The 24,194-nt window shown below is 36.8% G+C and overlaps 1 protein-coding gene across 6 annotated transcripts in view; it reads right to left on the bottom strand.

Annotated features, from left to right (window-relative positions):
• TFDP1 (transcription factor Dp-1) overlaps positions 1 to 24,194 on the bottom strand; it is a 39,554-nt gene that overhangs the window by 12,060 nt on the left and 3,300 nt on the right. For all 6 annotated transcript variants that reach the window (XM_027640445.1, XM_027640467.1, XM_027640456.1 and 3 more), the window contains 2 exons: positions 13,162 to 13,228; positions 1,787 to 1,893 (listed from right to left, as the gene is read on the bottom strand). In XM_027640445.1, the coding sequence (XP_027496246.1) occupies positions 1,787 to 1,893; positions 13,162 to 13,228 (174 nt within the window). The remainder of the gene's footprint in view (positions 1 to 1,786; positions 1,894 to 13,161; positions 13,229 to 24,194) is intronic.

Raw genomic sequence — 24,194 nt, 5'->3', positions numbered from 1 at the left:
CAACAGGAAAAAACATCAAGACAGACCAAAGATTCCATTGTACTCAAGAGAAAAAATTTATACAAGGACATACTAAGAAAAAGAAATCAGATTACCTGAACAAAGAATGAAAGCTCAAAAATTAAGTACTTTAATATTTAAAACCTGGTTTTGCCACTCAAAGTTAGAAAATTGAGCGGTCACAGGCTAACTCCTCAGCTATGCTTCCCAAGAACATTTTGTCCATTAATGGAAAATTTATCTCCTCTTAATTTTCAGGGGTTTAGAGGTAATTTTTTTTATAGTTCTTGCTAACCCCTTCAGACCTGTTAAGTCAAGAGAAATGTATCCAAAATTTCTCTCTCTATATATACACAAACCCACCATCTCTTCATGGCATACAACTAAGCATATTATTTCATTGATAACAGTTAATATACTGTTATGGGTCCATTCTTTTACAAAAAAAAAAAAAGCTAGTATTTTCAGAATAAGACAAAGTGCTGAAAAAAAAGACTGCAAATGGAATTTTCCCACATTTTTAAAATAATGTTATGATGTGAAATTAATCATAGATCATATAGCTGAGGATTTGTCAATTTAAACTTGTAACAGAAGACACAAGAATGTATAACTTATATATATGTATATATATGCACACAAAAACATTGCAAACAATTTAGTCATTGCTGAAAATTTCAAAAAAGCATCAGATGCTTTCTAATCTCATTATTATCCCATGGTTTTGATACTTTTAAAAAAAGATTTTTCTAATCTACCTGAAAGATTTCAGCATTAAGTCAGCATGTACATAGTCTCACAATAATGCCCAGAAGGGATCCCCTCTTTGCCATTATGGCCTATGATTTATAATTAAAACATTCTCTTCCTACTGCTGATTACCAATTTTAAATAAAAAGAATGCCTAACTACTCTGAAATTATTTCTTTGGAAATTTATTGATAAAACACCTCCTACTGAAGGAGCAATTTCACTCAAATTTCACTATAGTCACTTAAAAGGGGCTAAAAGAAGTAGTTAACTCACCACCACTGCTGGATATGCAGCACCAGTGAATGATCTGCACTACACCTGTACAGGTGAAGGGGTACACTTTATATATTCAGGCAGCCTCAATTATAAAACACTCCTTAGAGTCAGCTTAAGGGAAAGGCAGACAAAAAACTGCCTTCCTATCAAGAAGAAAACCAAATATAAGACATTCCACTTCAGATATTTACATGTTACAGTTGCTTCCCAGAAGACTGAGACCAACTCTACTCAGAGTTTTAATTTTGATCACTTCAGAAATGACTTATCATAACCTATGTATTACCTATTGCATTATCAGATTCTTTGAAACATCTAATTTCATGTACCTCATGCAAAGCTCACAATAGGTATTTAAGCAAAAGAATATCTAAATTAAACACTAAGAAATGTAGTTATCTTTTCAATTTTGTTCCAACTAACTCCAATCTCCATAAAAATGTGCTTATGGACTTCATTTACATTTTCCTGTGCCAGATTTCAAAGCAGAATCTGAAAGAGCCACCGATTTTAAATGGCAGGACTAGCAAAACACAAAGCCACCTGACTAGTCAGGTATCTGCATGTTGATTTGAGAGTCATGTTTGAATTTCTTTATGCAAAAGAACATTTGTTTTAACATAAGTCTATTAAAATTAGTAACAAGCTAGACTATCTGCCCATGACAAGTGGCTACCAAGCATATTTACAGCGTGTGTAAACAACAGTACAAGTAATAAAAAATAAAAATAGAAAACAAACCATGAAGTCTCCTTACCACTTGTTGTGCAATGTTGACATTAGACTGTCCGAATGTTTTTGGCAGGAGCTGTTTTCCAATCGTATTTACTGTAGAAGGATGAACAGCCAATAGAGAAACAACCCCTAAAACAAATACAAGTAGATAGTTTCAGGTCAGCCACATTGTATATTTTAGCAATTCCAGACTCATCTAGACTATACCAATGCATATTAATAGAAACTAGCCCTGAACCATGGAGAGTCTCAATATAAATGTAGCATTTACACATTTGAAGAAAAAAAAAGAAATCAAGATTCACAGTATGTTCTCTCAAACATTCTCCTACATAACCTTACAGGTCAGTGATCTAGTGTGAACATGTTTTAATTCCTTGTATTCCAATTTTTCTCTCACAGCAGAGTAATAGAGGTAACAGGCATATAACAAAAAGTATAATCCTCTCCTACCCTTATCCTTTGTGGCTACTGAAATCTTTTCCAGCACCACCTGACAAACATGCCCAAAGCCCTAGAACATGGCATAGTCTTCTGAGGCATGCTGATCTACAAGAGGTACAAAAGGCTAGCACAGGCCTTTCCAAGAGAACATTCCCAACTTTTCTCTAAGTGTCCCCTCCCAGCTGAAGGTAGGGAATTAAAGAACATTTTCAGGAATCCATTATTTCAGAAAGATACATGCAACACAGTAGCCCAAGCCTGCAGGAAAGGTTGCTCTCTTCCTGTTTGTAACCCATACACAATCAGCAAGTATTAAGCCACGTAAAAAGAAAAAAATCAACTAAAAATACCAAACCAGGTATCCTCTAGCAATTTGATGCTCCATGACATAGTTCAGGAAACATAACCAAAGCAACCCAAAACAAACAAACAACCTCCAAATGGAACAACCCCCCCAAACAACAACAAAACAAAGCAAAGCAAAAAGAAGCAACAAATACTACAGAAAAAGAATAATTAGAAAAACGGTCTTGAAATACTGGAGACATTTATTTTGCTGAAACAACTGTCATCTGATTGTCAGGTTTAGCAGTTGTTTCCCTCAGATCACTTTTAAAGGGGCCTGGGGGGTCAGAAAGACTTGGTACAATGCTCGTTCCTCTTTTCCCCATTATCCAATACAGAAGCAATAAGTAAGCATTTTACAAGGGTTGCATCGGAATGGTCCTAACTGGTCCTTGATGGCTACCATCCTCTTTGCACATTCAGGAAATCTACAGGAAGTTGAGGATAATTCAAATCCTGTTAAAGCCCCTGCTTTTCAGAAGGCTCATATTTCCCAGCTGCTGTTACCAACTCATGTCTGACAGCTTCACACTAGAATCTACTCTCAGTCCCCCAAACAGGATGGAGCAGCATGTCCTTCTTCCATTATTAACCAATTTTCCAGTGCTCTTTCAGAAAGTCAGCAGCTATCTAGCTTGTAACATAAGTCTGTTATGCCTTCCTGTCCTTTCAAGAACACTCATCACTATCATGGCCTTAATTGTGTTTGTTCTTCCTCTCTGCAGAATACAATAAATCAATATAAACTACCTTGGCTAGTAGTGCTCGTGTAGCTTCTTCTCAGCTTCCTGAAGTGGAGGTCAAATGTCTTTTTTTTTAGCCTACTTCTCATTGCTTTAAAAACAACAATGCAATCTGAAAATTATATTTCCAGTACAAAACAAGAGTTGTAAATGCTTTCCAAGGTTAAGACACCTCATCTATTTGATCACTTTTCCTTACCTTTGATGGTTCTTGTTGCCCATACTCTTTTTAATTCTATCTACCCTTTCTTTTGCAGAGGACAGGGATGGATGCAATATTCATGACCAAGGAATGCCATATGCTATTGTATAACTCTATAGCATTTTCTACTTTATTCCCTGTTCCTCTCCAAGTAACTCTCAAAATTCAACGTGCTTGGTCTCCACTAAACACCAATACTACATTTCCATAATATAATCTACCACTAATTCAAAAGCTCTCTTGGGTATGAATAGCTCACCTGGGGTACTCATTGTATCTCATTTGGTTTTCACCAATCATTAACCCAATGGTTAACATGGGGGGGAAGGGGACTGCCCCATTTTATCACACCTTAGTTTTTTTAACAGGCTGATTAAGGATCTCGATAATTTTTTTTTTGGTTATTTTTAAGAAATTCAAGGACATCACACTGATTAGATAATCCTTATCCATGTGGTTGTTGACTCTTCAGAGCATGACTTTGAAAAGACATAACTTCCTAACTTCCCTTTTCCCCTCCCTCTAGAAAACCCCTGTTGAAGCCTATTATCACATCTGTCCATATGTCTACTGCTTCTCTGGCATGCACTCAACCAATATGCCAAACAGAAGTCTAACTTAATCATCTGCAGTTATCTGAATCCTTCAGAAACCGGTGCAGGCTATGTGGCTTTCTTTCCTTCTGGTACTGTAAGAATTATACACACTCAGGAGTCAGAAGGATAGAAGTACCATTGCTAGGTCCTTTAAGAATTCACAGGTAGACAATTCTCTCATAATGATTTCTAACCATTCACGTTATGAATTTTTTCCTAAGGCAACTTCCAAATATTACTTCAGTAATAAACAACTTCATAAAAAACAATACTGCCATGAGACTCTCCCTAATCACCTCAATCATCTCTCTACTCTTCAGATGCACTCAAGAGAGTTTGTCTGGCATGTTTAAAAATAAATAATTCTTTATGCTATCGTGTTGTTTATTAAAAACTTTTATGCAGTCAAGACAGACAAAAAATCTGCTCTTGTAACAATGTAACTTCACACAACAGCTGAGGTCAGGAGTCAGTGGTTAGGAAGCAGATACCCAGGAAAGCACCATGGTGTCTGGGCAGACAGCAAGCACCATGTGACCCAAAGTACTCCCCATGCTAACAATATTCTGGGCTGCTTTTGGAACAGAAGTCAGTGATTGGCCCCTTTTCCTTCAGCACTCTTTAAAGCTGTCCCTGTTCAGTTTTGGGGCCCACAGTGCAAGAGAGGCATTAACAAACAGGAGAGAGTGCAGCAGGAAGACATCGATACGGCTTAGGTACTGGAGCATATCCTGCACAAGGAGAAGCTGAACAAGCTTGGAGCATGCAGCCTGTGCAAAAGGTTAAGGTGGAGCAAGGGGTGTTATTTGTGGAAATCTAAACATTGCCTTCAACTATTAAATGAAGAGTTACAGAGATGACAGAAGACACAGCAAAAGGAAAAGAGGGGATGGTCACAAGGTGCTGCACAGTAAATTCCAACTAGGAAAAAAAATTCCCAAAGGTAATGTGTGGTAACAGGCTAAATTGGAGGTTCCTCACAGATACACAGCAAAATTCAATGACTGAAGGGGTCTGTGCTTTCAAAGCTGATCCTGGTTTGAAGGTAGGGTTAGATTAGACGGCCTCCAGCCTCCCGATTAATTTAATTTTCTGAACAGAAATAGCTATCTTGCAACTAAAACATCTGTGTGAAGGGAAGAGTACACACTGTTTCTTTAAAGTTTTTAATTACATTAACATTTCCTGTGGTGCTGTGCCAGAGTTAATTCATGCAACTGAACCAACCTGGCTTTATACAGAAACTGCAAGGTACGTCTGTCTGTGCAGCACAAACTGACTGGCAAGGAAATGTAAATGTAACTGGAAGAACAGTAATAACACGTGCTTCACAGTCCAAAGCAAAGCTGAAGTCAATTTATAAAAGCTATCATATTAAATAGGAAAGAGTGTAACTGTTCAACTATACATAAAAAAAGAGAAAAACCTGATTTTTTTAAAAAAAGCATATTTTCAATTTGCCTCTGCCCAAGTGAATCCTACTACATATTCTCACTTGCCTCTCATGCAAACATTTTTCTCATACTCATCTGCATTTTCATCAAAGGCTCATAATGTGTGGTGGTTTTGTTTGTTAAGTATATAAGCAGAAATAATTATATTAACTGAGCTTTGCAAGTGACTGACAGCTCAGTTTCTCAAAGGAATTTTTACTAATCATTTCTTAATTACTGTTACTCTTAACAGCAATCACTGCAATCCAAATAATCCTGTACTTTATGGACAACATACAGTGTGCATATTACAAATTACAACCACAAGTTTGCAAACAGTGTTGCTGGCACCAACTCTTCTTCCTTTTCAAAACAAACTTTTAATACTGCTAGTTCTGACATCTTTTTTTTTCCCCCTTTAGGACTTTGAAAGCCGCACAAAAAGGCCATGTAAAGCAGGAAAAAATGTATACAGAAGGATATAACTACTACTACTTAAATTCTCAGTGTCCCGAACATTTGGAAAAATACTTAGTGCTTATAAGCAATCACAAAACCTAAATGTAATAGAACATACGATATTCCAGAATACCTCCAAACCCAAGATAATGATACAGACGGAATGAGGAGTAATGGCATATAAAACTTGCCTAACAAAAGCAGCAGCACCCTTTAACAAAACCTGTTATTTATCTGTCTATAAACAAATAAGTGCTATCTTCAATTAGTTGTTGCATTCCAGGGAGAACTTTTGACCTGGAGCGCTGTTTTACACAAAACCAAATCAAAAGAGTTTTACCAAGAAGAAAGCATCCCTTGCAGATTTTCAGCAGTTTAAAGGACTGGTGATATAGTCCATTAAGAACATTTCAAATAACTTAAGATGCCACAGAAAAAAGACACAGTACATCTCAAATCAGAGACAGGAGTGCCCCCTGCAGACCATGCCGTAGATCTCTTGAAAAGCTGACCGCTCCAGCTCCTGAAACAGTAGTGACTCTGAATTTGGTGTTCACGTCAAAAAGGATGGGTTGAGTTACTCCCTGTCCCAGGAGCAGAAAACCCATTCATTCTAGGTGCCATACCATCTTCTGAAGTAATCGGCCTTTATGTTTTCTTTACTTGTGAGAGCAGTCAAACAACTCCATTTTCTGATAATGCAGTCTCTAAAAAACTACATCTTTTCAGTCTGTCTTCTAGCAGAGAAGAGCTATTGTATACGTGAGAACTTGATTTGACAAGAAGGTAATTTTGCAAGCACTTTCTGAGTTATTACAACCCAAAAAAAGAACGTATAGAACAACAGTGGTTTATCAGAATGCAAAATAATTCCTGCCATCTCCTGCAACAGTCGCAACCAAACTCTGTTCAGTACACCAGTTTGGGAAAAACAAACATGATCAGGAGTTAAGCAAAGGGTCATTTTAAGATAAGTCTAAAGAAAATTAACCTTTCAGGTGACATTTTGGAGCTTATGAATTCAGCAAACTTATGTCTTAATTACATAATCAGCTTTGAAATTGATGGGTTTTAAGAGAGGAGTTAGAATCTACCTTAAGGAGAGCTATACAACTCGAAGGTAGAAACATAAAGCCAGCCTCAATACAGGTCAAATAGGACATGCTCTCAAAAAGGTAACATTACTATCAATAACCTGATAAAATCTGTATCTCAGAGAATATCAGCTGAAGAGCCCAACAGTCTCTTCTGGGAGATCAAAAAGAAAGGACCAGTGATACACGAACAAGATTTATGGAAATTACACAGACACAAGATTCCATGGCTACTGTCACTTCTGAGAAGGCCAGGTGCCACCTGGAGCATTACATCCCTTATTTTGGGAATTTGAAAAAAGTTTATAGGAATAAAACTTACATAAAGCCAGCAAACCTGTACTTGCTGAAGATGCCAAAAGACTGATATAAGATTACATGAAAACTATGAGAATATTCCTGAAAATGTTATAGATTCAGTTTTGGCAGTTTTATGTATGTGGACTTTTAATTCCTTTTGAGAAGAAGAGACAGAAAAAGGAGAAGAGGGAATTTGACTTCAACATCACAAACAAAATTCCTTACTCGTACGGAATTCCAGCTCCAAACCTGTCCATCAAAACAACTGCTCAGAACAAGCAGAACACAAATAGCAAAGTAGTCTTAAGGTCACTACCTGCCCCTCTCCTTCCAGCGTGCCACCCTTCAATCCCAGGGTGGTGTCTAGAAAACTGTCTGAAAATCAAAAAATCGAACAGACTCTCTTACAGAAATGTAAAGTAGCTTAAGTACACCTAATCCTTTGCAAAGGTTCTTTTTTTCAACTGAAAAACTCTGAGATTCCAGATACAGATTTCTCTAAGGGTCTCTACAAGTCACAGGCCTTATTTCAAACACTGCTATAGTGTTCTAGAAGACCTTACATTAGACTCATTGATCTTTAGTGATGGCCTCTACTTCTCTTCATACCATCTTCAGCTATTTATTTGCCACTCAGGAAAGTTGCATTGGGCTATTTCAGCCATGAAATAGCTGACAGCTCAGTGTGCTTTCAGTAGTACCTTCCTCCTTTGTTAAGAGCAAAACATCTGTATTGCCTGCTAACAGAAATTATACAGTTTGATATCATTAAGAACTGCAGATTTAAAGAAGGTTTCTAACTATTTCTTTGGATTCTGTTCAAGGCAAAGGATTTATTTCCAAATGGAAAAAAAGTAAGAAAAATGAACTACTTATGAAATAAGTTCCATTAATCAAAAGTACTGTTCTATTTAGTTGAGATACTGTCAGTAAAAACTGACAACAAAAATTGCCTTAGAGCAATTTATCCCATACACCTGAAAGTTTCAGTTGCTCACTTTTATTTGGCTTCTTGCTGCTACAGAAATTTCCACAGCTGACTCCAATTCCAGAGCTTCAGCAAGACTGATTCCTCAGATGTCACTCCTGTGAAGTTGCAGTTTTTAATGGCTCTCTCACCAATATCATATATATTTTATTAGTTAGTTATATGCCAATTCTCAGAAAACACTGAATTCTTTTTGATGGTATCAAACTACTACAGGTTATGACAACACAGAGATGACTATCTCTAGCTGTGTGCCAAGTTAGAAGCACCTCTACTTATTGAACAAGTCATACCATCCTGTTAAGACAACAAACATGCTTATGCAGCAATTCTGAGCTTTTGTACAGACATCGACCTTCCCTAGTGTGTAGTACTTACTAATTTCTTATACCAACTCAGACTTTTATGTGATTCTTATCATCCTTAGATATGACTAGTAATAGTTCAAGGATTACAAACTGGTCTTTCCAAGTCTGTCTTGAAATATCCTGCGTGGTCTACTTTCAGACTTTTTAAGTCTTTTTAGATTTTCCAAAATACCATTTCTATTTCCAGCAACAGCTTTATTTCCTGAGCTTGACTTTAAATAACAGTAATTGGATGTACCTCACTGCAATAATACACGGTCATTTTATAACCAATTTCAAGAATGTATCTGTTTGCTAAAGCATAATTCATGGGCTCTGCAATTGATCTCTAGTTCTATTCCAGAGGAACAATTCCAGTCACTGCCAAAATTCAGGGAGTTTGAACTTGCAAGTGAAAGTAACAGTAACATTACATTGCAAAAGTTTCTTATAAATACAAATAAAAAGAACAAAACAATCTTACAGGTAGGCAGCGTTGAAATATGAGTCTAACATACACCTCAAAATTTTACATGTTTGACTTCTATTTTTGCAATTGCCAAATCTGAAATGTGAATATCATTAGCCTGTAAAATGTGAAACTTTAAAGTGTAAGAGGTGAAAAGAGCTAGAGCCATACAAGTATTTTCCAGTTACATACCAATAATGCCACCTACTGGCATGAGAGAAGATCCAAATTTTCTATCAGAGTAATTTTTAAATCAAGGGCTTTAATTTCAATATAATATTAAATACAACTGGTTACTTTTCTCCTTGCACTTGTCTGAAGCAGATAATTTCTTTCACCCAAATTTCTTCACAAGCAAGGGACAGGAAGCCCCTCTTAAAAATTCTTTCCTTCCTTCCAACCCATATGCATTTGCTAACTCTCAAAATGAATTAGCCAGTTGGAAAACCACCTTCCTGGTCACCACGTAAAACAAACCTTTCACAGTCATACTGGTTTTTTCAGGGATAAATGGAGTGTTACATTCCAGTAATGGAAATACACAGGGGTATCAGAAAACATGGTGAATTTACAGTCAACCTCTTCTGGAGGTTGCACAGGCACTGGAGGAAACACAAGCTGCCATCTCATTTCTACCACATGTAGTTTGGTTTCACACTAAAGATACTTTTAAAGAAATAAATTTTTAGACCATTTTCTAGAATGGTATTTATATCCATGACTAACTTATTCAAAATTATGTGCATCATGCACTATAAACAAAATTTAATGAGGTTGTCATGTGAGGTTTTTGGGGGGGTTTGGTGGGGTTTTTTTGTTTGTTTTGTTTTGGGATTTTTTGTTGTTTTGTTTTGGCTTTTTGTTTTGTTGGTTTTCTGTTTGGTTTTTTTTGCTTTTTGTTTTGTTTTTTTTAGCATACTATTTTCTTCTCTTAAAATAAATAAAGTTCAGTTTCTGCTTTAAAACAAAAATCTTAATCTGGAGTTCATGGCTGAGACTAGCCTCTCCAAAATGAACTATTGGAAGCTCGTCCCCACTTGTTAAAGTAAAATGGTTGTTGACATTGTACTTGTTTCTGACAGTGGATATTAATGAACAATCAGGGAACGAACGTATGGATAGGACTTGCATACAGAGATTACTCCCTAACATATCCCCTCTCTCTGATTCTACAGCTTTAGGACTTTTTAAGCAAGCAGCTGCTCAGCATAACTGTTCAGCAAGATGAGTGATGTTCCCTCTTCATTATTTATCTAAGATACAACAGCAATATATCCTAATAAAACTCAGTCTAAAAAGAACCTGTTCACAGTTACCAGATTTCTGCTGCTGCAGATTAAAAATTTACACAAGTCCATTCACAGCCTATTCTGAAAGCATTGCAACAAAGCTGTTTAGGCTGTAAGAATTTTTGCATCTTAACCAGTTTTGGTCAGAAAGGTCAACCTTTGCTTGTCTTTCATAGTTGATTCATACACCTACCAGTCACATACTCACTTAGAGACCTTTGAAAAAGTCTTACAAGACCATTTCAGTAACAGTATTTTGCTCTTTCTTTTTAACCGCTTTTGCAAGCATGTTCTTATGATCCAGCACACAAGTCGTTTTTTTGTCCTCTACCATACCCCTAAAACCTTTATTCCTCTGACAGCTGAACTCCTCCTCCTTTCACATGTGTCTAATAACAAGTGGAAACTGAAGCAAGTCATACATTTCTTGTTGAATTTTCATTCTTGATTCGTTGGGTCTCAAAGTTGGACTTTTCCAAAAAGATAATGGAATGCACCCTCTGATACTATTGATACAAGGACCTTGAGTCCTGTGAGAGCACAAAAAGAATGACTTCAAAAAGTAGCCAGGCTCCTGCATTCTCCCTGAGGAGTCTGCCCAATTACTGCTGTTGGGGGTAGCAAACTGGGATAAGCAAACCACTCGAAAATGCAACCAATCAACCAACCAAAAAATAAACCATCACTTTTAATGATGACCGCCAAAGAAAAACAGGAAGACTTTTTCCTGACTCCCTTCAATTCATCCTAAGAATTAAGTATACCAGACACACTTCTGCTACCCCATGGAAAGCTTACTCCATGATTGCTCTGGACTGAATTGTGAAATTAAGAGAAATTTTGCACAGATTTAAGAAACAGCAGAGAACTGCACTCTTTTGATATAACGGCATATAATGTAGTCAGCTACTTATAGAAAGCTCTAGTACTTTTGTGTACAGTAGTTACATTTCAAGACAGTTAAAGACTAAACAAAACCCCTAAAAATTATAAAAAGTGGTACAGGAAAAAAGGTACTAAAGTGAATGTATTCTAAAACGTATCTGAGTACTTGGTGACAACATATTTGCAATTTTAATCTCTGATTATGTGCAGAGTCTGCACATAAAACACAGACAAGTTAGAGGCAAAACCCATAAGCTCATCAAGCCAAGAGAAACAGTTGTTTCTTCTCAATATCAAGAATTAGTTGCTGTCCATTAACTTTATAAAATCCCCCTAAAAGCAATGAGATGCAGAAATTAATGGAGGACAGCTTAGTTTACTGTATTATTCATAGTGGTATATATCAAGAGTAGAGCTCGACTCTCAAACCAGACAAGCTGCAGGCCTGTAATAAACTATTTAATTACCTGCATTTATTTTAAAAAATCTATAAGCAATAAAACGGCCTCTATTTTGCCCACTTTAAGAGCTATGTAATAATTAAAGAGTCAAATTTCCAATTCTTGCTATCTAGACTGCACTGTTTTGACTAGCTCTCCACTGACTGTAACAGGGTCTAGACACAGACACCTATGTGAGTGTAAAATGCACCCTGCTAAGTATCTGCCCTAACAAAACCACAAGTTTTACTGCCCATAGGGGTAGGGTACATGGTACAGCTGTTAAGGATCAGGTACCTACCTGCACACTTCTGCTCAGGAGTGTGTGACTGTGTTTACACCTGGACCAGTTAAGACGTATCATTATTCAATGCTTAATGCCCTCACCACCAAAAGCAGAACAGGGAAGGTCAGCTGGACACCTCCCTTTAGCAAAGCAATGTCTATTTTAGATGAAGGAATGTCAAATAGAGAGTCTAGTGAGCTTCTAATAACATACCTGATGTACCTAGTGGTGGTGACAGAAATTAAATGGGTTTCTTGAAATGGTATATAAAATACTAGAGCAGTCATACTAACAGAGTTCACCTGAAACGGAGTACAGGTTAATCTGAGTGTACCAGCATAATCCAACAATGCATGAAGTTCAATAGATTTGTCAACAGTAAGGTTTATGAAAGTATCAGACAGCAAGTAGGTGACTGTCCTAATGTAAATTTAACCCTACTTCATACAGCCTATCAAAGGACACCATCTGTCACACATAAGAATAAACCAGACTGTCATCATTTGGCAGCAACAAGAAAATGGCCATTACACTGAAATAAATTGTCAGATGACTGTGAATCAAACCAAACTCTTACATATCAAATTCAAGTTCCAATTTATAACCTGTGTTTTATTAAAATTGCTTGATTACATTACATTATCATACATGCACAGGTATTATCTGCAAGTCCAAGAGAGTTCTGTTCACAATATAGTTTGAGATAAGCTTGCATTAGTGTGGATGTACTATCATAAAAACTGTCATAGCCCATTTTAAACTTCTTCACCCCAGCATTTTTTTTCCATTGGCTAAAACTCAGTGCCGCCAAACACATTTTAGAACATCCTGGTCTTTATGCTTAAACACAAGCTACACTAATGAGAAGATCACACATGGGATGATGAACTACCACTGAACTTCACATAAAGTTTTAAGACAATTATAAACCACAGAAAATCTACAGTTTGCTTGCTGGTTATATAACCTAAGAAAAGTTTTACAAAAACTATGCTAAGAAAACAGTTTAAAGTCAGCAATATGCATGACTACTAAAAATCAAGAAATTGAAAATATTACTAAAAACTGTGTTCTTACCTTTTCCAGGACTTAGGTTTTGGTCTATAAACACCTTAAGCTCTCCATTGGCTTCAATTAGTCCAGCCTGTTAAAGAAAGTAACTTTGATTAAATTTACAACCACAGATAGGCTTTTACTGTTAAAGATGAAAGGTATCATACCAGAAGCCTCTACTGCAACCACTTGCATTTTGTCACAATTCAGTTGCTACGTAATGGCACTGTTTGTGGTATAGTATTTGTCAAATTTTAAAGCCTTGATTTTATAAATACTTCTTTAAAAGCAAGCAGAAAACCAGTTTACACCCACTTTGCTATTCTGTCTTAAGGAGTGTACATGCACTGTTTTAACAGATGGCTGAGCACTCTTCTAATCTGAACCACTGACACCTGCAACTACACCTTTCCTCTGTGTACATACTATTTACCTACCATAAAAGGTAATAACATTATAGCAAAAACAGCAGAGGGGGTAGAGAGTGCCTTGGGCCTTTTTAATCATAAAAAAAGTCATTAAGAAGAAATAGCTTGAGTTTTTCAATTGTTATATTTTTAAAGATCAGAATATAAAGGTCTGAAGTAACAGAACTATATGGTGAGATGAAAGTGTATAAAGTCATCACAATCCTTTGAGAAAGCTCACTGTACAAGTTATTTTTTAAAATACTATTAATTTTTTGATAGAGAACACTTCACGCAGCAATTTCTTAGTATCTGTACACAAAACAGTCCTGAAAACAAAATTAACACAGGACAAACATTGTTTCCATTTAGAAACAACAGCGATAAAGCCAATTCATGCGCTTAACCATAGTTAAGCATGTGGCGTTAAAGAGGCTGAAAAGTCCTTAGCTGCATTTTGTTCATAGCAGGTACGTGCAGGCTACTGACAATCTTCAAGAAAGAATCAAGTGGTTTGCTGCCAGTCAGCAGCAAAGCTTCCCTTAGAAGCCTACCCGAAGAGCCCTGCTTACGATTTGTCAGAAGTTTGGCAAGCCAAGAAAGCCACTAGAGGATGCTGTGGTGCCGTTATTATCCAGGTGTATCACACCAAGGATTTCTTACAAAAAAGACAGAACTTCAGGAAACTTTAGGAAACAGGAAACTTTCCTCAGTGAACTGAGGGGGGGGGGGGGGGGCAAGATAAGATGACTGAGACTGGAGACAGTCTGGGAAGTCAGCAGAAGAGAAATTTTGCTAAGGCAAGCATGAAGAGCAGTGGCCTGTAATGGCATGGCAGCAATGAGGACCTGGTGGCACAAAGAAAACCTAAGTAAGGAGACAATAGAAGTGAGAAGTAGAATGAAGAGCCTGTGACAGTTCTGTCCTCCATTTCCTTACTTTCCACCCTCAAAAGTAACACAACAGCATAGTTTTAGGGAGACTACAACAACTTTCCAGTACACAAACATTGCCCGTTCTCCATCTTGCCCACAACAGGGATTTCAAAGGTCCACTTGAACAAATGACAGCTCCACCGTCCTATTCCCAGGCACCCAGTTAGATTTTTATAAACCTAACTCCTTATCACACAGCTACATATTTCAGAAGGGCAATGGTCTATATCAAGCACTTTCGAAGAAAAAGGTATACTCATCAATATGAAATCAGTATTGAGTACAGACATGCTTTTAGAGCCACCACTCTATGGCAACCTGACATTCCAGAACACCGAAACCTCATATAACATATGAAGAAGAATTTCTGGTAAGTGTTACCTTATATTGCCATTCTACCTAAATTTCACAACAAGTGTTAAACCATGCAGGAAGTGCAGTCTCATTGTCATCATTTCTTTAAGAGCAGTACTTCAGTTTCTATTCAACGGCAGAAAGAAGAGGCTTGTATCAGGACTCTTGCAAATCCTCTTTTCCACAAGAATAAAAAAACATACCAACGAGACTAGAAAAGCATTTAATATATTGTGGTTTTGATCACAAAACCACCAAGAAAATGTCTATTTTAATCTCTAATGTCTTTCTTTTAAGAAGCACACAAATTCAATAATTTTGAACTATTAAATTCATTCATTGGTTTAATATGCAAAAGCAAACCTGCATCAGGTTCACATGTCAGTTACAGTGATACTGCAAAATCAAATATTTAAGCTGTGATATTCAGCAAATTCAAGTATTAATGCAAATCATTATTTCAGTAACCAGAAAATTAGGCAACTCAGTAATCAGTTACTTATTGGTCCCTTCCATTTTCTACTTTTTTAAAACTAGAATGTCTCCAATATAACCATTGCTATTCAATTATTTTATCTTTAAGTACTCAACCAACCACCATCATAGTAACAAGTAATCTCATAAACTCCAAGTTTTCTTCTACATAAGTAAAACACACAGTGAAAAAATATTATCCAAAACAATAAGCAACTCCAAAAACCATAATCTAACCCAGCATTACAAAGGGTCAGGTTAGTGCCACATGCCCTGGACCGTGCTTTTGTGTGACTGAAATGACGCAAGTCACTGACAAAACACAGAACATTTAGGAAAAACACAGCATTTAATCAATAAGAGAATACAATTTTGGAAAAATCAGAGAATGGTAATCACCAAACAACAAGAAGAATCCCCTAATGGATCACAATACTGATGAAAAGTACAGCCATTATAGTTCCACCACCTGTCCACACCAGTGTCTTACTAAAGGTTCAGCCCTATCAGATAAAATGTCTGGTAAATACTCACCTAATTAGTAAGAGTATCCCCAGGGAAGACTCCGAGAAAGCTATATGGAAACAATATTATGAATCCCACAGCAAATAGCACCCTCAGATGCTATTATTCACAGTAAAAACTGATTTCTAGTGAAAATTCTGTTATTCCAGCCTCAGTATGCTCTTCACACTTTTGGTTACGCTGCTTAATTCTAAGGTTATCAAAATTTAACACTGGATACAAGCTTTTGGTGAGAGAAAATTGAAGAGTAAAACTTCCATCCCATAAAAAATGTTGATGTCTCTGTTCTAAAATGGAAATACTAGGTAAAAGACCTCTCAGTGTGTATTTCAAGGAAATGCCTCCATTTTTCAAGCCAGGTTATTTTGGAGGAGGCACCAGGATTACTCCTCTGGAACCTACATAGCACAATGTCCAAAAGAAAGAAAGAAAATAGAGGAAAATGTGACTATAGCTCTCATTAGCTATATTATAGTCACAGATTCACAATGAGCAAAAGAAACAACACCAAAAACCAACTAAACAAAACCCAACCCCCCAAAAAACAAACCAGAACAAAAAAACCAAACCAAAACAAAAATTACCACCAAGAAAACCCCACTCAGCAGTAAGTACTGGATTTTCCTAATGGAAAGGGAATCTTCTGTCAAGAAGGGTCTACACATTAAAGAAATTCTATTTTCTGATGAGAAAATGCACAGTTTTCAGGCCCTACCAAGTTGCTTATATAACATATTTTGTTTTTACTATTTTTCTCTGCAATTTTTTTCATATTCCATATTTTCTTCTTATCTTCTCACGATTCTCAATTTCAAGATGTGTTACTTCCTTTGATGATGATGCCGGGGCTTCTTGAAATAATTTCATGCTTTTAATATCTGATTCTGAAAGCTTATTAAGTGTTTGCAGTTTCGCAATTGAGCATAGCTTTCCTCATCAAAGAGACATGTTGGTTACGTCTACTTCTCTGTGGAACAAAATCCCTGGTATGCTAAACAGGCTACAGATACAGACACAACCTTTATCCTTTACATATTAAAACAAAATAAATAATTATTTTAAAAAATAGCTTTTGACATCCACCATAGCATCTAAACTGTAATAACTAAAGATCTTTCCACAAATCACAGGAAAGGAGGTTAAAAGTCCATTGGATAAATTAGTAAATCTGGTAATTTGAACTGTGGAAGTTATGCTGGAGTAAAAATCCAAACCATCACCAAGGTTTTGTCAAAGCTCATAAGGAAAAGAAATCAACTGGCAAGCTAAACAAATCAAAAATTCAACTGAAGTTACCTTTTGCCTGCTATAAGATCATCAGCAGTCATAAGGACCAGAAAGTCTGTTTTTGTTTTGTTTACATATAAAAGCTGAAAAGCACAAGTGCCCTCAGCCTGAAAAGCAGTAAATCGGGGAAAAAACTTTTTGCTGGGATTGAAGTTAATCTGAAACAAAATTTGCTAAAAATGCAGAGAATTTCAGTTATTAAAAAAATCCCTTAGGGCAGACAATCAAAGAATAATTTAGTATCTTACTAACAAGCTCATATTTGCAGTCTCTGAAGTTATGCACTAGAAAATCAACACCCTTACAACAAAAACATAATTTCTTCCACAGCTTTTAAACCTTGCAACTTACTTCTTAGTAAAAATTGGCATGAAATTATTTACTAAACCTTTAAACTAAACAGAAAATATGCAAGATGAACTTGGACTAAAGGACAAGCAACCTATAAGAGCAAGAAGCTTGAATGAGGAAAATCAAACTGAACAAGTACACGTTCTGTATATCAGATTTAACCTAAGAAGGTCTCCCCCACTGCTTTAAGTAAATATAGGGAAGAGAAGGGTGATTTTCTGCCACAGAAATACCTTTTCTACCTTGGTTCTCAGTAATGAGCTCGTTTTAAGTATACTCCCTGAAAAAGAGCTGAAAGAAGAGTAAAAAGAGTAAAGATATGTGGAAACAGAGGTATCTGCTAAAAGGTTATTTCTCAGACCAGAAATTTTCAGTTGCAAAGAGCAGATTAAGCACATTAGATTGAGGCACAGAACTGGGTTTGAGAACAAGAGATGTGGGTGCCAAATATACAACAATGGTTAAAGAATCGGAGTCAGAGTGAGACAGTCAGAAAAACAGTTTTGGGACTGGCAAGGAAAGATACAAAAAGTGAGCTACAAAATCAGATGGAAGATGGTAGAATTAAGAGCTGAGGTAGAGAAACTGAGTCACTGAAAAAAGTGTAGGCAATACATCTGATGAGAAATTAAGAGCTTTAACACAGCAAAGAGATCAAATCCTGTGACAAGAAGGGAAGAGCACGGTAAGTGGGAAAACAGATACAAACTATTCTAAACTACGACTGAAAAGGGAAATAAGCTGGGACTCAGACTGAAAAGTTCAAAATAAACTGGGAAAGAACTACTGAAGACAGAATCAGAAAATGGAGAAATTGGGAAGGAAAAGTATTCCCAAACAGAACTTGTCAAAGGCATTTCATGGTCCTGGGTTGACAGTTGGACTTCATGATCTTAAAGGTCTTTTCCAACCTTAACCATTCCACAATTCTATGACCGGGAGCATGCCTCTGCTGTCTACAACCAACCACCCATCTTGTGCAAAAGTGCACCTAACTTGATCCACAGAAATGACAATCCCTAGTCATTTTAAAGGCAATAAATGTAAAGGCCTAGGACATGCAATTTTACTATGGGCCACTTCACTGACAATATAGTTCTCTTTCTTGTTTGCTTTATTTCAGCATCAAGAAGCAACAGAATATTAGCACACCTACAAAGTGTAGAAAAGCTTATAATCAGAAATAAGCAATCTTATTTTAAGGCTGCTTAAACAACCTTTATTCTTCTTTTACCCCTATCCATAAGCAAATATCATTTTTAACAAGATGATAATTAACTGTTTTTCCCATTGGATTCTCCTCTCATGCAGGGACCAGAGCAAACATGCTCCAGGAATGAATTAGTACACAAGTGCAAAAGACTATTTTTATGGGACATTCAATTCATTTTTTGCAAAAATTAAAAGGCAATCAAAATATCAAGCAAAGGAAGATTGTAGGAAAGGAAAAAAAGTTTTAAAATTTAAAACATTTGAATTTCATTTTGCAAATTAAGCCAGTGAGAACTATTCTTTACTGTACAAACAACATACAAACTTTTTAAGGTAGACTATAGGAGTCCAATCCTTCAAAATTCTCAGACCTGTTATTTTCCTGTGTCTCAGCAGCCTTCTTCTGAAACAGATTTCACCATACCACATCCTCAGTTCACGCAACATCTTCAAGATTAATGTGTCTGTCAACCACTCAGCAATGAGCTACACCATACAAATGAGCTTTCCAAAAAGTATCTTTGAATTTTTAGCACATTAACTCAGCCAGGTCAAAGCACCAGATAATAAAGATCTGGATATAACAAGACTGTGAAGGTAAAAAGCTAAATACAGGTTAGTAGCTCAGTTAAGCCTTGTTGATCTTCATCTGAATATAGGCTCTGCTGACACTGCAGTTAAGTTGGACACTGAGTAATACACAAAATGACACCTGATGTCTCCTTTATTGCACAGTACATCGAGACCATTAGCTTTCTTGGCTGTTCTTTCTGAAAAGAGCAACACATCTCAAATTCAGTAAAAATTAAATGAAGAACTCATTTTGAAGATGAGTCAAACAGCAGTCCTGTCTAAGCAGTCGACAGATCAAAAACCCTCAAGAGTTAAAGTCATTACAGGGTGTTGTTTCTTACAGTAATTCAATTGCTGAAGTGGTACAATCTTTGCAAAATTTAAAGCTGATAACCCCAAAACTAACTGAGAAGCTATAATAACAAAGAAAAATTGAATTCGAGATTCCTACTGGAGAATATAGTACCACTTCTATCACATAAACTAACCAGAAAATAAAAATCATTGTTCGTGTCCTCCTGGACTAAATACTCATGTGCAGAGGTACCAGCAGCAGCCATTTCCACAACCAGCTCCTGCAATCATTCTAGATTTGACCTTTACAGACTTTTGTTTTTCCAGTCAAACCAAATTTTAGCAGCAGCTTGTTCAGCAGCATCTGAACCACAGCTGAAATCAACCGGACCCCTTCTAAAACCATTTGCCTCACTGATCTCCTTATCAGCATACTGTGAGAACACAATGGCCCACGGCATAATTTTCAAGCAAGTCTGTGTGACCATTAATGCAATACTAGAACCCTTAGCAACTGTAATGTAACACAAGACAAGTAGATAGAAGTATTTTTGGGGAATATGGACCACTGGTAATTTTTAATATCAAGTGTGCTATCTGAGAACCACTTCAACACAGAGAACATTTAGCAGAGACCAACCCAGTCTTCCTCCCACTCCCAATTAGCTATAATAAATATCCATTAACAGATACCCAAGCAAGCAAATACAAACACTAAAACAAGTGATCCCTAGCGTAACTTAACTTTTAAAAGATACCTTTTTGTTGAGCATGTTGTCAGTACAGTGTAGTTACTCAGTAAAATACTAGAATGTACCTACATAGAGCCACTATCATTAACCAACACATACAATTAATAAAGTTTAACCCTTAAAGGCTACAAGAAAACACTTTATTTAAACAAAAAAAATGTCAACGTGACACGCAACTTCTGAGTTGCTGTTTCCTGAGTTTATAATACAAACCAATATAGCAAAACAAGGGGAGCTCTGATTATGTACTTGGAATGTAAAAAGCAGAGCTTAAAGATCACTTTCCCTTTTGCCTTCTTTGAAAAAGCACATTAAAAACAATTAACAACATTCAAAATCCCAAAGATGCCTTTTTAGATGACCTAATTTCATAATATTATTTCATCTTCAGTTTGCAAACTTCTGAACATGTTAGAACTAAATAAGCCAGACAGATCAAGCTACTGAGAAGCCACTGAACTAAAATGATTTTTAAAAAAGTGCATGACCACTTGACTTTCCTCAAAGACTTAACTTCTCTAGTCCACCTCACTGAAATTCCCAGTACATTACCAAAAATAAACATGAAAGAAAAAATACACGCTGGTATTTTAAAAAAAGTCTGAAAAATGTTTTGAAGACTATTCAATACTTTCTAGGGATTGAAAGTGCATCATGCAAAGAAGGTCCAAAATGCGTATTTTTCCTACTTCCATTAGGTTCTTTTTCTTTAATCCATCCCAAACATAATTTTTTCAGACGTGTTCAAGATTCATGCAGAAGTACCCCAAGAAAGCTATTAAAAAGTACAACTTCTGTGGTATTCTGGCAAAATTAGTAATACAGAAGCACAGATCTATTAGCTTCCACAAATATAGCAGACCTACTAACCTATCCAGTAAAGCTGTGCTAAGAAATCAGTTTGCTATTTTTTAAAATATTCTTTGAGCAAAATATTTACTAATACTGTGAAATAATTCACTGGATTAAATTAAATGCCTGAATGTATTCTGAATTCCCAGTTAAAATAAACTCAACGTTAATCCCTGCATCTCTAGATCTCTTAAAAAGTAATGTTAGATCAAGTGTTGAACTTTGTGGAGGCACAATTTCTCATATACTGTCCTCATATCTACAAATGTGCACACGGCTTCCTTTGCTAAGTTGGGCCATAGCTACTCCTCAGTAAGATGCATAAAAGCACCATGAAAAACTAAGGAGATACAATAATTTTTACGCAAACTAGGGACCAAGAGAAAAATCCCTAATAAAGTAGTTCAAGCAAAAGATGACAATATAATTTTTAAAAATAAATTAAACATTCTAATTTTAGAACAAGCAGTTCCAAAGCCAACACCACTGCCAGCAACCCATGAAACAGTAACTCAAGAACAGCTCTCAAGAAAGATATTTTAGTCTGTGAGAAATTCTGAAGGCTAACAGTGGTGCGTCAGTTTTAAAAGTTTCTTAAATTAGTTTTCAACTCCATGTTCTTTGTGTACAAATTATTTTTTAAATAACTTGAAACAGCCCATGCAATGATGGTGAACAAGTGAAATAATCATAAACAACAGCTACTAGGTAAGAATGTTTCATTTACACATACTTTTTGAGAGCAGAAGGAATCATACTCATTCATTTTGTCTAGCCCTTTTCTCCTCAATACTCACTGGAACACCATGCATTAGACTACTTCTCATAATAGATACAGTTCCTGCAAGTTGTTAAGAGTATGGAAACGCAGCAGAAAATAAACCCCATTGCTCCTGCTTCTTCTCTCCTATGCAACACTGGGTTTTCAAGAAAATATCCACAAGCTTCTGTTATGGCTGCTCGAGTGGCCTCAACAGTGCAACAGAAGTAACTGAGAGGAGAAACAGGGTCACCACAAGTTGGATCTTCAGCCACGCTACAGAAACTGTTAATTTAGTAGTGGAAGGTATATTAATCATTGATGCTAAAATTTATTATCTTGATTTACAGATAATTCTCAATATGTAACTGAATATAAAAGTGGCCAGCAAGTAGTCCTCAGTCTTATACTGGAAGCTGGAAAAAAAAAGTTATCAAATTCACTCTCTTGCTACAGTAATTCCTGCTCCCTCATTCCATGCTGCATCCTGCTTAATTTTAAGCATGCCGAGGATGGGCAGGTCAACATTTCACCTAGGGAGCTGCTCTTCCCACCCAGCATGAATCCAGTGAGCAGCACAAGTCAGCTGAGGACCTCAGTGTGTACATTTGGCTCTTCTAGCTCCTGCCTGGAAGCTGCCACATTTCTTCTGGAAGGCACCAGCAGTGAAAGAGTTTACAGTAGATACAGCAAACTCTTAGAGACTGACACTGATTAACCACAAAGAGGAATTCTGGCAAAGCTAGAGTTTCTGGAGGTTACCTGTATGCGATGACCAAGGAATTTCCCACACAGTGCAAAGCTACAAGTCAAACTGCACCCAATTCTACTGATGTCACCTTGTCATTAAGACTCTTGGGAGGAAACTCAATGATCCCACTCCCAAGACACACAAGTCCTTCAGATACGGCAATCAGTGTTCTCTTGTCCACGCACGGGTTTTTTCATTGTTTCTTTAAATTGCACAAACAGTAAAGTCTTTCCAGGAACTAAGATCTCCTGAACTGAATGTGATATACCATATTTGCCCAATTCTGTTAGAATTGCTTCTGAGCTCTGCACAGTGCTCATTTACACAAACTCAAAAATGGCTGTGCTCAATGTTATTACCAGATCACACTGGAAAATGAGTGCTCCTCTCTTCCCCCGTTTACCTTTACTGCATTCCAGATCTCCTACCCAAAACGTAAATTGACATATATGCACAGATACTTTAACATTCACAAGCAAGTATTTCTCTTTTTCCATTATTATTTTTCAACTTATCCAGCTATAACATTACTTACGATTTTAAAGTCCACCTCTAGCTTTTAATTAAGGAGCTACACATGAATATACCTTTTTTGCCCCCCTTCACAGCTTCCTGATTGCTGCCAAGGCAACTGAAGTAATTTCGGGGGGGAAAAAATAAAATTAAAACCTCAATGTTTTGTTGCTTATTTTCTGTTGATTGTGCACTCTGAAAAGCATTAGAGGGATACATATCAAAGCAATATTTTGTAGAATTTAGGCTTCCGTCAAATAGCTCATAAGCATTATTCTGCCATCTTACATGATCAGTACTTTGGTAAATATTTAATCCTTTATAAACAAATTTTCTTGGGTTTGCCAGTACTCTCCATCATGGTCCCCATTTGTTCAATTATCCAGCAAAGTCTCAGTCTGCAAACTTTTACAAGTATTTGACTTTTCTAACAGATCTTATCAAAATGCAGTATTTATAAAGAGGTATTAGAAGAACTGGAAAAGAGAAACAAAAGGGAAAGTGTTCTCCTGCAGAAGAAGAGCTAAGCAGGAGCATGTCGTGTCATGGTGCCCTGTCTACACACCTTCCCCTTCTGTCGGGTTCCCTGCTCCGCTGTCACCATGGCCCCGCTGGCCCCGGCAGCACAGAACAGCAGTGGGATGCACATCACGCCTGTGCTCCCAGGCTGGAGCACAGAGGCATCCCTGGCCCTGTAAATGCCACCTGAAGCCCAGACTCAGGACTGTAGCAGCACAGCCCTTCTTCCCAGTTTAGCCATCTCAGCTATGCTGAGAAAAAGGGAAGGAAGGGGCGGGGGCATTCATCAACTATGCCATCTTCTTCACCACTACATCTCACAGACTGAGCACTTGATAGGTGACATGGCAGAACCACAAGACAATCACAGCAGTATTTTTATGTCAGAATGTTTAAATTTACAGCAACACAGGTTTTTAAAGACTCGTTGCCCAGAAATTTAGTGATACTGTCTCGATCACGCTTAATTCCATTATGCGGCTAGGAAAAGAACTTAGA

Source organism: Corapipo altera, unplaced genomic scaffold (genome assembly GCF_003945725.1).
Source record: "Corapipo altera isolate COAL_440 unplaced genomic scaffold, ASM394572v1 0, whole genome shotgun sequence".
Taxonomy (NCBI): Eukaryota; Metazoa; Chordata; class Aves; order Passeriformes; family Pipridae; genus Corapipo; species Corapipo altera.
The sequence above is the reverse complement of the archived record's forward strand: the minus strand, read 5'-3'. Positions and strand labels throughout refer to the sequence as shown.